Source organism: Streptopelia decaocto (genome assembly GCF_964273445.1).
Source record: "Streptopelia decaocto genome assembly, chromosome: Z".
NCBI lineage: Eukaryota > Metazoa > Chordata > Aves > Columbiformes > Columbidae > Streptopelia > Streptopelia decaocto.
The window spans coordinates 61731410-61745530 of record NC_138657.1 but is presented as its reverse complement, the minus strand read 5'-3'; the positions used below and the strand labels follow the sequence as shown (position 1 = coordinate 61745530).

The following is a 14121-nucleotide window of genomic DNA, read 5'->3' as shown; positions in this document are numbered from 1 at the left end:
GGTCTATTGGTTATGATGGCAGCTGTACCATAGTGTGAGTTAGCATAATGTAATATAACAACCTAATATAGCATAATAATATATAATAATATATATTATATACATTATTATCTATATATTATATTACATATATATTATGTAGTGTAGCATAATGGAAGTCCTCTGGGTAGGGTGTACCACTGACCTTTTCCTAGCTGAAAAAATCATTTGGTAGCTCCAGGCAACTCATACCAAAAACTGCTGCATAGATAAACTCTGTGTTTTACCTAAAGCATTAAAGTTTAAAAACCACTATTTTAAAAAACTGCACAGTAAGTGAGAAGCTGAGCACTTTCAACACTTTTGAAGCTTCTGAAATAAGGCACAGGACACCTTCATGTATCTATTAAGTTTTTAATTTTTATTACATAATGTATAAACACCACTTTTTTAAAAAAAGCCAAGAATGACAGGTCAAGTTTAGCAGAACACAGTGTGGACTGGCAGTTAACGAAAATACTATGGATTGATTCAGCTTATATAAGAGGTGCAGAGTTCACTGTCTGTTCAGGCAGACTAAATCAGTGTTAAACCAGAAAAACAGCCCTGTCGTGGAATACTGTCTACCAGGTAAGTTCTCGGTACTGCAATCCCTTGTGATAAAGGATCCTACAATTCTAACTAGCTGTTTACTGTTCATCCATTACAGATCTCTGAATCATTCTAGTTATTTAAACCAAGCATTCACTAGTAAATGCTTCAACAGAAGTGCAATTAAATACAGACAAAACCAGTAGAGGCCACTCATGAGCAGATCAAGTTTACATTTTGCTAAGCAAGTCAGGAATTTGACTGTGAAATCTCTTACTAAGCCCTAAAGCAGATCATACGTTGGCTCTGTAGGGCCTGAAAACATCGTCTTTTAGTCTCAATGTTTGTAATAAGGAATGACAGGCATCTTTAAGAGGTATGTACCCTGATCAGACAGATAGGTCTCTGTGAAAGCATGACAGCACAGTCTCCGAGTAGGGGACAGGGTTTCTGTTGTGAATTTGTCTATGCAGGTTTTCAAGGACACTTTCAATACCTAAACTGCTGATCTAACACAGTGGTAAAGTCATAGGAAGTCATAAATTAGTGTGACTGGCATTGGTGGGTTGGGTGGGATTTTTTTAATCTTAACAGCATCTTGACTAGTGTACTAGACAGAGGCACATAAACCATCCTTAAGTGGTTATAGATGGATTAGGAATAATTAAAACGCCCTGGTCTTTGTGCATCCAACTTTCTAAAGAAAGATCGCTCTTTTGCATCTCTACCTTTATACCAATTTTGCAGATTATTTTAGACACTAAGAGCTGTATTGTGATAGTTCCTGAACATACATAGTTTTGAAAGAGTATTTGGTTACTTTGATTATCCCCTTCTTGTCTGCAATCCTGATAACTCAAGCAGACAGTGTAAATAACAATCTACAGCACACTTAAAAGGTGAAACGTACACAAACAGTGACAGCTTATTCAAAGAGCTCCATCAGTATCACATTTTCCTATAATTGAATGGTCTAGTCAAATCTATTTCCTCTAAGTTCTGGTTTATAGTGAGTACAAACACTTCAGCAGCAGAAGGAAAAATGCTTTATCCACTTCCTCCACCTATAAAGATCAGTTTACATTTTTTGATTGGCAACAAATACACTGATTAGCCACACCAGAAAATGTTTCCATTAGACCTCAGAACATCTGTCAAAGAAGTCTCTTCATTCAAAAGCAGTGGGAAGAAAACTCACTTTTGGAAATAATCTGCAGTAGACAGGACAAAACACATTTGTTTCAAGTCATGTAGCAGAAGTGTTCCTGCTGCAGGAATCTTCATTTTGTCAAATTCTGCCCTCTCATCTATGTAATTATCAGCACAGACTGCGAAAGGCAGTCATAGTTCACAGCTTCTCTAAAAAAACCTATCTGAAAAGTCCCTTCCTCTTTTCTAAGAGCCTTTTTTTCTACTATCAACTTGCTTACCTAACTCATGATTACAGGCATGTAAAATGAAAATTAATTTGTTGCCAACTAAGTATCAGTAGAATTCTGCATAAGGTTGGAAATTTAAACTGTGTGGGGAAGTTAAAGACTCATACTTGGAAAACTGGGAGACATACAGATACTAACTTGTGCTCCAACTACCAGCACACTGCATTCTTCAATTACAAAGAAACTTGGAACCTAAAATTCCAAACCATTCAACTTAATAAGGCCAAATATTTTCCTTAATGACAGCCACCTACCTACACTATTGTGACTGAACATTGCTAGCTAGCTAACTCATTCAGTGAACGAATATATCTTACTTCAACGTGTCTCCTATACTTTTTATATTCATGTTAAAGGGCTCAAGAACGCCCTATGGGTGGGTTTCAAGTCCCTTTCTAGCCAAAGGGAAAAGGTAAGAGCCACCTCATTCAAGATATGATTAAACCAGACTTTTCATGAACATCTACAAAGTAGAAAAAATACTGGAAAAGGAAAAAAAAAATTGTCACAAGTTGTATGAAACTACAAAGTTGTAAAATATTTGAAAAGCATACAAAAGGTTTGTATTTTCATTTCTATTACATCAACATCAGAATTTACCAAAATCTATATATTCTTGCATCAGATCACCAGATTGACAGTCAACTTCTCTACAAAAGTTTTATGTATGAAGGTGTTTAGTTACATCAGTCCCAGACTGTTACTAAAAAAACTGTACATCTCAGTATTTAATGCTACTGCCTTGATACCTAACCTATCTGTGTTTAAAAAGAGCTTTTTCTCATGTTTGCCTTACAGGTTAAAATGTCCATTTTCACTGAAGTTAGAGGTAAGACTTCCGATATATTTCTTTTACACCAGATGCAAAAAGAGCTTAAATATCAGGCTAAGATATCCCCAACCCAAAGGAATGAAAAGCTTCCTCCAAATGCTCTTGCATCCAAAAAGGCCAACTTCCAACTTAATGCAGCATTGTGATGTGCTGTCTATCCCCAGGAGTTCCCTTTCTGGATCCAGAATTGTTTCAGCAGAAGACACTAGGCTCCTTCATTCTTCCAGCACAACAGTGCACAGTGCATCCTCTGTATCAATCATTATTGATGCTATCGCCCCATCATTGAACTCAAAAGATGTTCCTCCATCTACAACCATACATGCATCCCAACAACGGGAGCGGACACACACTCTGCAAAAATAAGAAAAAGTTTTCAAGAAACAGCTTAAAAAATAAAGTATTTCACACAAGCACTTATCTGAGCAAGAAGATTGGTTCTTGGACATTCATGTGTGTGGGTCAGTAAATGCTTAATCACACAGCAACATTCTTAAGAGAAGAATATTGTACCAAGCACTACAATCCCCCAACCTAACAGTTGTTCTTATAGACTTAGCAGAGTCCAGACAGAACTGGAGGACTTGCTACTAACCATCTTCCTCTTCATTTACCTTTAAAAGGAAAATTAAATCAAGCACTGGAATTTATTCTTTCACATATGCAGAAAGTAAGAACACTGTTAAATAAATAGTTCTCCAAACTTTTTTCATATTGCTGGATGAGAACTAACAGTTACGCCAGAGCAGCTGTAAGACTGCTCGCACATGGATGTGCTTGATAATTTCTGACTTAGGCCCTGGTCTAAACAATGTTCTGATCTCCAAAACTGAATCAGCAATGATCCAGTGATTTTAAATTTTCATGAAGACACATCTTGAAGAAATTTGAAAAGCTTGGAAGCACAGCCACAGCTTAACTGGTCGGTGCATCACTAAAACACAGTGAAGTCTGGACACTGCAGAAGAACATAAAGGCAGTTCTACTCCTCCATTTCTCTCTGGGCAGCTACTATCTCAGAAAAGATAAATAAGATAAATAAGAGCAATGGGAATACATCTAGTATCAAGAGCTAAGAACCTCATCTATGTGCCTTTTAAACCCCTCCAGGGATAGTGACTCAACAACTTCCCTGGGCAGCCTGTTCCAATGCCTGACAACACGTTCCGGGTAGAAATTTCTCCTAATATCTGATCTAAACCTTCCTTGGCGCAAATGCCCTAACTGAATTACCAAATAATTCCGTTTGGAAGGGCATCTAGTCCAACCTTTCACTCAAAGCAGGTCTTACTTTAAAGACAGATTAGGTTGCCTAGGCCCTTGCTCAGTCAAGTTTTGAGTATCTCCAAGGACAGTGAGAGCAGAATCTCTGGGTAACCTGTTCTACTGCCAGACCGTTCTCATTGTAATTTTATTTTCCTTTTTTAATCAGAATCTTACATCCTATAAAATCATGGCTGTTGTCTCATATTCTGCTCTGAAAAGAGTTTAAGGCAGTCAGCTCTATAACCATCCACTGGTGGCTGAAGACAGCAACTGGGTCCACCCTGCTTAATCTTGCCTCCTCCGGGCTAAACAAAAGCTCTCTTTGAGTCTCTCCTTTATATACCATGTATTTCAACCCCCTAGTCATCTCAGTGGCCCTTTCCTGAATTCACTCCAGTTTGTCAATGCCTGTGTCTCACACCGAGAGAAACGGCACACACCCAAAACTGGGCACAATTACAGTTTTTTATTCTGTAAGATTGTGGATGGCTCAAACATTAAAAAAGCATAACACAACACAGAAACATTTTCTTCCTGTTGTTCTAAGAACAACACTCAAGCCCCTCAAAACACAAACTGGATGCTGGAACACCTCAAGGGAAACCCCTGGATTACTTATACTTTGACAATCACACAGAATCCCAGAATGGTGGGGTTGGAAGGGACCTCTAGAGATCAACTAGTCCAACCCACCTGCTAAAGCAGGGGCACCCAGAGCAGATCGCACAGGAACGTGTCCAGGTGGATTTTTAATGTCTCCAGAGAAGGAGACTCCAGAACCTCTCTGGGCAGCCTGTTCCAGGGCTCTGGCACCATCAAAGTAAAGAAGTTTCTCCTCATATTCAGATGGAACCTCCTGTGCCCACTGCCCCTCATCCTGTCACTGGGCACCACTGAAAGGAGTCTGGTCCCATCCTCTCGACACCCACCCTTGAGGTATTTATAAACGTTGATAAGCACAACTCTTCAGTGTCTGCTACAGCCAAAACTTACTTTGAAGAGAAGCCACGCTGCTGAGTACTTGAGAAAACTCTGTTTACAATAGGTTCTCGAATACTGAAAAACATCTTTGGTTCTTCTGGACTGTAGAGAAGGGACTCATTGTAATCATTTGTTACTGTAAATAGAGAAATCAGCCATTAGTTTTTTGCAGAGAAAATTAGTTATTCTCAGAAATACACATTCCCCCAGGAAACAGCAGCTTCCCTACCAAGAGGGAATACTAAATCTTGCCATATGTTTAATTGCCTTCATCCAAAAAAAAAAGAATTAACTTCACAGACGATTCCTTCCCATTCTATTGCATGATGAAAACTCAACAGGTCTCTTCAGGCAATTAAAGTGTATCAAATCTCTTGAAGATCGGCACATACAAAAGTCTAAATAAGCGCTTTTATATCAAGTCACACATTTTGCACCAAATGTGCCTAAATAATTTTTGTAAGAATTACTAATATTGCAGGAGCACTAAAATACTGATAGCAGTGCCAAGTATTAAGAATATAAGCAAAAGGAACTGGTCAAAGTTAAGATATCTTAAAGAAATCTTGCCTTTTTCACTGACCTTTTTGTACTAGTTCCATGTTCAATGGCATATTCAAACCTCCATGCTTTTTAGCTGTTGAGCCAAGAGAAAGAGCCCCAATTAGATAGGTGTATCTTTATATAAACTTGGCCAGTAATGCCACACTGTTCACTCACCTATCTTAAGGATCTCTTCAACAGCTTGATGTGCTACCTTGTTAATATTATAGGACCTAGACAGAGAAGTAGAAGTCTTGTTTGATAAGCAACACAACTTGGGAGAAAAACAAAACAAAATCAAAACTTGCATTGCATATAGAAGAAGAACTATGTCCAACAACAGGAAGAAAGAAAAAATAAAGAATGATATTAGATGTGAGCAGACATCAGTTTCTTAAAATAAATCCCTTAAAGTTACTCATGGCTTGACCCGTGGCTTTCTGAACTTTAAGAATCCATTAAGTGAAGTCTTCAGGAAAGAAGAGCATGATACACAGGATGTAGTCTCCTTATCAATAATCCTCCTGCCTCAGAACCCAAATAATTGCTGATTTAAGTCTGCATTAGAAAAACTGAACCATGACGGTTCTACAGACTGTGTGTGTTCTTATCTCCTCTATCCATCTCCTGCTAATTAATTTCTTCTGCTAGTTCTCATTTATGAAACCAACACTTTTTAACAAATATTCTGCCTCTTTGTCTGTATCCTAAGGTGTGGGCTTGAATCTCACAAGAATCAGTGTATATAGAAAAGAAACAGTTAGATCAGGCACTTTTGCATTTGCCACATTTGCATGCCCAAGTCAAAATAAAACCTCAATCTGAACCAAGTCTAAACTCTGATAAAAGTCTCCCTTCTGTGCCTAGGATCAAAAGAAATTAGTTACTAATCACAGCCTCAGTGCACCGGCACCGTGAACATGTCAGCCGCCCAGGTCTCTATACAGCTTAAAATCCTCACTCCAGCACTTCTGTCATGGCAGTAAAACACCTCAGACTGCAACAGACATCCACCATACACCTAACGCACTTCAGAGCTGCTGATGGTGCTTGTCCAAGGCTCCTTCTCTTTCACGTGTTCCCTACCTGCAAGCCTGAGTAGATACTAGCAAGAAACTGAGATGCACAGTTTGAAGTTGTTCTCTCTCAACTATTCTTTCATGCAAGTTTTGGCAGCTGAAGGAACAGCTCGGACATTTAAGTGCCTCTCAGGCCAAGGAGGTCTGAAATCCCAGGAGAGTTCCCAGACCACAGGCTAAGGAAGATGACTCTGCTGAGCCTGAGCCTTGGTTTAGAGAAGTTCAGCAGCACACACCGCTTCCAGCAATGGAGATGGGCAATCCTGGAGTTGGGTCCCTGGTTCTGGGATTGCTCAGTACAGAGTGTATAAGCAAATGAAATGCATACGAACAGCTTTGAACTAAGACTGTACATTCCCAAGGTACTGAACGCTAGGAAAGTTCCCCTAGCAGTCTGCCAATTTCATCCTGGGCAGCCTCCAGGACCAACTTATGTTGACTGAATGCAAAATCCTGAATTACAATGAAGAGTAAAACCTAGTAACCATGGTTACAGCATGAATATTCATTTTTGAATTTCATTAAAAGCTTGGTTTAGTTCATCTTAGCTTGCCACACAGATCCAGGGCCTATTGTACAACTTTAAACTATAAGCACAACTAGTGAGGCTCTCACTGTACATCTCTTTCGCAACTCAAAACTAAGTTTATTAGACTTGGAGCTTGCTTAAACTGAAGATAATTTATCCCTTTGATTAAGCTAGCACAGCTCCAGTTAGATATGCCTGTCTTTTTCTAGTGGGAATATTTTGGCAAGGAGACCACGCCATTTCAATGAAGTTTGAAAGAAGCAAGAGGCTTGGAAGAAGAATGGACAGTAGGTATGCCAGAAAACATTTAACACTGTTCGCAAGTACAGGTTTTATCATTCTTCTTCGAGCTTAGATTTTTTAAGTTTTCTGAGCTACTTCATCTAAGAAGTTTCATTTTAACCAACAGGAGTAGTTCAGGTCAGGGCAGAATCTCCTCCCCTTGCCACCCCTGACCATTCACCTCCACATGCGGCATGCAACCACTTTCATTAAAAGCTACACCTAAGGTAAACTTCTGTCTCAATGCCTGAGCTCCTCATCCTTTCAGCTTTTCTCTCCATACCTATGAGTGAGGGGTGCTCTGCTTTTCTCAGACACCCAAGACAGCTCTGAACCATACCAACTGTGAGAATATTTGGGTAAAACTGACATGCACTGTTAACCCATAGCCCAAGAGAGTCTCAGTATGGACAAAATGCTTAAGCAAATTGGTCCATCTCACCTAGCTTATCTGAAGTGACTTTTTGTATCAAAGCAGCAATATGTAGACCATGTACTCACCATGCTTTTGATCCTGTTCCAGTACACACATTAAGCCCTGAACTCTTCTGTTTTTCCCAAGGACCATCATCAACTGATATCTCATAATAGGATGCCCTATGAAGCGAGAATTTAAAACTGGGTTTGCAGGACTTAAAGTTCTCCCTGAATAAGACAGAACACACAGCCTTATCAGGCACATAAAAATTTAGAGGGGCTACTTTCAAATCTGGATGACAATTTCACACACTTTGCACAGTGTTTCCAATTTGGCAGACACTTTTGATTCACTGTTTTATAGCAGCTTTTACAATGGATAAAAGTGATTTGCAGCATAAACTTTTAAGCAGTATTTCTGGAGCTACTTTTCAAATTAAATTCTGCACAAAAACCTCTGTGGTTCATCTGGGAATAGCTCTGTACACAAACAGGGTTTGCTGGACTTACAAATGAAACCACGAATACATTACCTTGTTTGCATAATTGTTGAACTACCAAAAAACTGTGTTTATGCTGTGACTGGGTCTCATAAAACTACATCAGTGAACACTAAGAAGTTAGGGACTCCAACGCCAGTAAGTAATACCATGGCTTCAAGCTGAATTCTTCATCACTTCAGTAATTAAAAATCCACTGTGATTCTTCACGAACAGTTTTAGATTTACAACAGTCAGCAGGCTCATGTTTCTCTCCAGGGCAAATTCTTCCTAAAACTCAAATGTAGTAAGTCTTGGGGCACAATCATCATTCTGCATGGTATTATTTATTTATCAGGGGATTCCTAATGTTAGGCCTAGAGAGACCAGACAGTATCTCTCGCTAAGCTTCAGAACATCCCAGTGTATATTTATGAACTGAAGTTGCTCATAGTGCCTAATTCAAACAGTATGACGTGGTCTTCAGATTAACAGGTACCCTCAGAAAAACACCACATTCACTATGTTCAGCACAACTGAGTTTCACCGTTCTCAGTAAAAGGAGCTTACTGATGTGTTTTAGTGTGACAAATAGTTTAGACTCTTGGTAACTAAGAGCATTTTGTGTACTCACTCTTGAGAAGATGGGAAGATGAAAGAACTGGAAGCAAATCAAGAACACAGGTGCATAGCTTGATTCAGTTTGAGATAATTTTTGCAAGCTACACATAAAAGGTGGTGGTGTTTGCTTTTTTTTCTTTCAGTTTCCTTGTTTTCTTAACTGACATGCAGAATAAGACTTTGGCAGAAGCATCTAGAGTCATTTTGTCTTAATATAGAGCAGATGAGTGTATTTGAACTTTACACATCTGTGTGACATCATTACTTAGTTTTCAAGTGTAAGGTCCTACTAACAGAAAATCTATCACGAGAGATTTGTTCCTACGGGCATCGTTTCCCTCAATGCTCCTCAGACACAAAGGAACAAAAAAGCACAATGTGTTTGTGACACTTAGAAGGAAAGGGCTATTCTAAAGCATTGGAAAGCAGCTTTCTGTTCCTCTATCATGGTAAGTTTAAGAAACCTTTTACAATCTTGACAAAATTAGGTCTGATTTAGTAGAGAGCAAAATTTGTGTCTCTTTGAGACTAATTCCTTCTGCCAGTCTGAGGCTGCAGTCCAGACGGAGAATAAAGCACTCATGGAACATTTAATACTGTTTCCAGCAGCAACCACAGTGTTCCAGGCACTGTACAAACACAAGAATATGTTACTCTCTAAAGTTAAAAAAAAAAGATACAGAATAAAGGGAAAATACAAGTAAAAACTTGGCCAAGTCCTGACCACAGATCACATTTGAACGCCTTTCCCGCAGCCCCAGTCACATTTCCCACATCTTTCTTGTTATCATTTGGCTGGTAGAAATGCATTGATCTTCAGGACAGAAAGAACACCCAAAGGTATCCTGGATAACACAGTACCAAGGTTTGATGGAGACTGGTTTCTTACAAGGAAATAAATGGTTTCCTACAGTAACAAAGCCTCTGCCAAAGGCAGGCAGATACCTTTGCCTCTAGTGACAGAGAGGTAGGGAAAGGAGTATTTAGTCATGTCAAAAGTTATCTCTGCTTGGTCATGCTAAAAGCTTATGAAAATATATTTAAGAAGAGATGTAGGAGAAAAGGCAGTTTAAATCTTTAATCCACTGTAAAGACAGTAACTTAAGGTATTTGGGTACGTAACAACTAACTAACAACTAACTAACCAGGAAAGGAGTAAAATGATGAAGAGGAAAGGAAACAGCCAGGAATGATGAAAGAATGGCCAGACAGAAGGTAGAAGACCAGAGATTAACATCGCTGCACCTACATCTCTGAAAATACTCTTTGTAACCAGCAACAATACAATCAGTGTTATATATTCAAGGACTAGAACTGAAATTTGACAGCAAAGACATCCCATCATTGACTGCCCATTGCAATGTCATAAAAAGAAATTAAGTAAATTGTGCCTTGCTGCAACAACAAACAATCAAACATACCTGGAGGAAAGAGATTCCCCAATGAAGACTTCATTGAGTGCTCTCACTGGTAAAAGATGTGGACCAGAAATGTCAGACCCTGCAGATATTGAATATAACAGTTTTGAATCATGGCTCTAAACCATGGATTTTGAAAACAATTCACAAGTCATTGGAGGACACTCTCTGCTGCCTTGGTTTGTTTTCTAGACCTAGTGCTCTACTTTCCTCAAGGACTCAATTTTTCACTGATTAATTAGTCTGTACCCAGTCAATGTCCTTTACTGGAGACTACAAATATTTGAATCAGGGTCAATAAGGCAAAGGCACTTACGTTCAGACATTGCTTGCCCTGAAAACTCATTGAGCAATCAGACAGACTGAAGTCTTCTCTTCTGTCAGTCCCTCTTACAGCCTAGTTTAATTTACTGACAGTGACTTAACAGACAGTTCTGATGAAGTTCCAAGAATTAGAGTTTGTACCACAGGGTAATTAAGGGAGATTTTGTTAATGTTCATGTTGCCTAAGGACTTCCCACTGAGGAAATGCAGTGGTAGACACAGATTAAGGATAGAACCATGCATCTTCGAGCCCTCATAAAACAGTCCAAGGTGTCTGATGACCCAAGAACTGCCCAGGCAGAGATTCTCACTGCTCATTTCTCATTTGCTTGCTGGCAGTCTGAGACCAGCTTTTTCAATTGTCAAGTAACCTACCTCAAATTTAGCACAAATTAAGAGCGCACGTGCACACTCACACACAACTTTTAGTGTGGAGCAGCTAAATGCATGCTAAAATGTTCACGCGGTAACTCAAAGTGTCTGCAGAAACCCTAAAACCACAGCATTTTAAAAAAGCTCAGGTGTTTTGCCAGCAGATACTATTTAAAACCATCTCTAAATTAACTGTTAATAATGAAAACTGGTTCTAAGTGTGCAGTCCAGAATAAATATACCTTAATCTGGGTCTTAGCTAATTAGAGCTGTCTCTCCCTGTCTCTCAAATACAGCAATCAGGCTTCAAATACTTCAGCTCTTAAAAATCTTTATCTCCTGTTCCAAGTTCTCATGGCAAAGTGATTACATTCTCGTCAGATTTTAACTTACTTTGATCCTGGAATCTTTCATTTATGTGAGCCCTGCTGTGCTGCTCTTGGCTTAGCTGCTGTTCATGCAGATCTACAGGGGCTGGGTTAATACCAGTTCCTTCAAGATACAGTCGGATTCTTTGCCGCCACTGCCACCTTAGAGAGAAGAAAGAAGCTGGTATCAGTACCTGAAATATTCATTACAAAATTAGATAGGATCAGAGTGTCTTCACTCTCAAAGCGGAGCATCTTAAGATTAAAACTTAAATAAATTCAAAGTCTGTTTCAAGTTTTATAGCTTCCACTATCATTTCTGCATTTAGAAAGTTAATCATACTAAAATGTAAATACTTTACACTTACGAATTTGCTACCTAAGTTTTTTTTGTATATGTGAAATAAGAGGACATTGGCCAAAAGTAGACTACAAACATTATAGATAACAACTAATCTTTTTAGGCATGGGATCCTAACTTAGGAAATAATGACTGATGCGATGATTTCGAGAACAAAAAGCTCTCAGGAATCTATACAGCAATGTATGTATTTTTACCATTGTTTGCTTGAAAAACAAACCTTTTTATACATAAGGGCTACAAGTATCCTCATACTTTAAGTATCTCTCCTAACCTAAGAACGTTAGGATGCTTAAGAGGAATTAAACTGAAGAAAGACAAGGATATAAAAGGCATTCTTCCTTTAGCTCTTACAACATTCAAATTTTTCAATTTTTCCTACAGGAGGTATTGATGGGATTTGTACCCTTATTATACTCCTATTCTGAGATCCTGTTAAACGATTTACCACCAAAAATAAACATGCACAGTCTGATACAGTTTGTCCTTTATAAACCAATGATGACATTTGTTTCATGGGACTACAGGGAAGTGCTTAGGCAGACTGTTGCACTGAAGTGTCTGACACTTCAAGGATAAGGAGAAAAGACAAGCCCCCTTTTCCAGTCTCTGGCACCTCACCATCCTTATGGAGCTCTGAGCCACCAGAAGCTCTTCCAGATGGGCTCATCCAGTTGCCTACCTATTCTGAAGTTTCCTTAGGGCCAAATAAATCTGAGAACTGCCCAGTTAAACACCTGCTCAGGTCCTTGCTTAGGAATATCAGTTCCTATTATTCTGAAAAAATAACCAGGGAGATCCATTCTGTTTCACTTTGGCAAGCCTTCAGCTCCACCATGAGCAACAAGACAGCAGTGTCAGCAACAAAAATATAATATGGCATCCAAGAAAACACTGGAAGTGCCACATTACCAAGGGAGGTTATCTGCATTAGCCCTACCAGCTTTACTTAAGCAACTTAGCATGATTGAGAGATAAAAGCTTCTGTTTTCTGAGTTTCAGAATATGTGACTTGAAAGTACCTTTACACTTAGTAGTACCTATTGAAACTTCTTCAGCTATCTATAATCAATCCAAATGACTGTATTCACCTCATTTTAGAACTTGGAACAAATACAGTTACACTTCAAGCTACAAATCAAATATGCCAGAAGTATCAATAAAATCCAATTGCAATATATTTTCACGTGCATGGCTTATTTCTGTTTGAAGGTTTGCCATCATAAACCATCATAAAATTATTCTGGAATGTTAACACACCACAGAACAATGTCTCTTTTTAAACAGTTCTTAAAAAACTCTTCCCTGGTGTTATGGAAGTTTTACACGTAGTCTGTCCTTTAAAATTCAGCTTGCTTCCTTATTAATTCAAGTAAGATTCTATTTTAAGAATATCTAGTATTAAAAACATCGAGCTATCTTCAGCATAAAAACAGCTTTGCCTTACACTAATCTTTTAACAAAACGGTAGCCACTCCACCTTAATCACCAAAACCCCAGATGCAACACACTGACCATATATGCTTCATTTGCTTCTATCAGCACAGCACACCCCTCTACTACATATGAATTTGAGTGTTAAAATATGTAAACCAATACAGCCTTTATGACAATGCAGTTCTTAATTTATGAATTTGCTAAGTCAGAAAATAATATCCATTACTGATGGTCATAACAAGTCTTTTTGCTGGAACTGACAGTCAATTTTATACTTCCTATTCCAATCTCATTCTTGATCATAAACTCATTTTTGAACATGGTAAACATCTACATAGAATTCACTATTTGAGGCATTAAGATTTTCACTAAGCATCATCTGTTGCTTAGGAACTGCACATCATTATGTATTTGACAATGATAACAGATTCTGGAAAACCAAAGATCAGTGAATCCTACCTGAACTCACCACAATAAAGCTTCTGTAGCGCTTCAGGGAATGAATGTGTGTACCTCACAGGCAAGCACAAGTGACCCTCTGATCTGGAAGAAAAAAAGGACAATGAAAAGGACAGTGTAACTATTAAGATCTGGCATCTTTAGAACATAAACCAAACGCCTCCTTCTGTTACATAAAGCAAAGCTAGGTTTTGATCTTTGTGATTCTATACTATTCTTACATAACAGCACATCAGCAACAACACACCTCTTTCAGCTCCTAGGGTGTACGTGTGAAACATAAGATCTTCCTCCCACATTTTCCCTAAAAACTGGCTGTCCAGACAGTAATCCTGCAGGAATAT

General features: G+C 38.7%; 1 protein-coding gene across 2 annotated transcripts in view; it reads right to left on the bottom strand.

Annotated features, from left to right (window-relative positions):
* Positions 1 to 379: 379 nt before the first annotated feature.
* NADK2 (NAD kinase 2, mitochondrial) overlaps positions 380 to 14121 on the bottom strand; it is a 32509-nt gene continuing 18767 nt past the window's right edge. Inside the window, exons 5-12 of one of the 2 annotated variants that reach the window (XM_082075851.1) lie at positions 13778 to 13861; positions 11546 to 11682; positions 10460 to 10538; positions 8023 to 8166; positions 5809 to 5864; positions 5672 to 5725; positions 5101 to 5224; positions 380 to 3195 (exon numbers count right to left, since the gene is read on the bottom strand). In XM_082075851.1, coding sequence (XP_081931977.1) covers positions 3057 to 3195; positions 5101 to 5224; positions 5672 to 5725; positions 5809 to 5864; positions 8023 to 8166; positions 10460 to 10538; positions 11546 to 11682; positions 13778 to 13861 — 817 coding nt within the window. In that variant the 3' untranslated portion in view covers positions 380 to 3056. The remainder of the gene's footprint in view (positions 3196 to 5100; positions 5225 to 5671; positions 5726 to 5808; positions 5865 to 8022; positions 8167 to 10459; positions 10539 to 11545; positions 11683 to 13777; positions 13862 to 14121) is intronic. The other variant, XM_082075852.1, reaches the window with a different exon arrangement.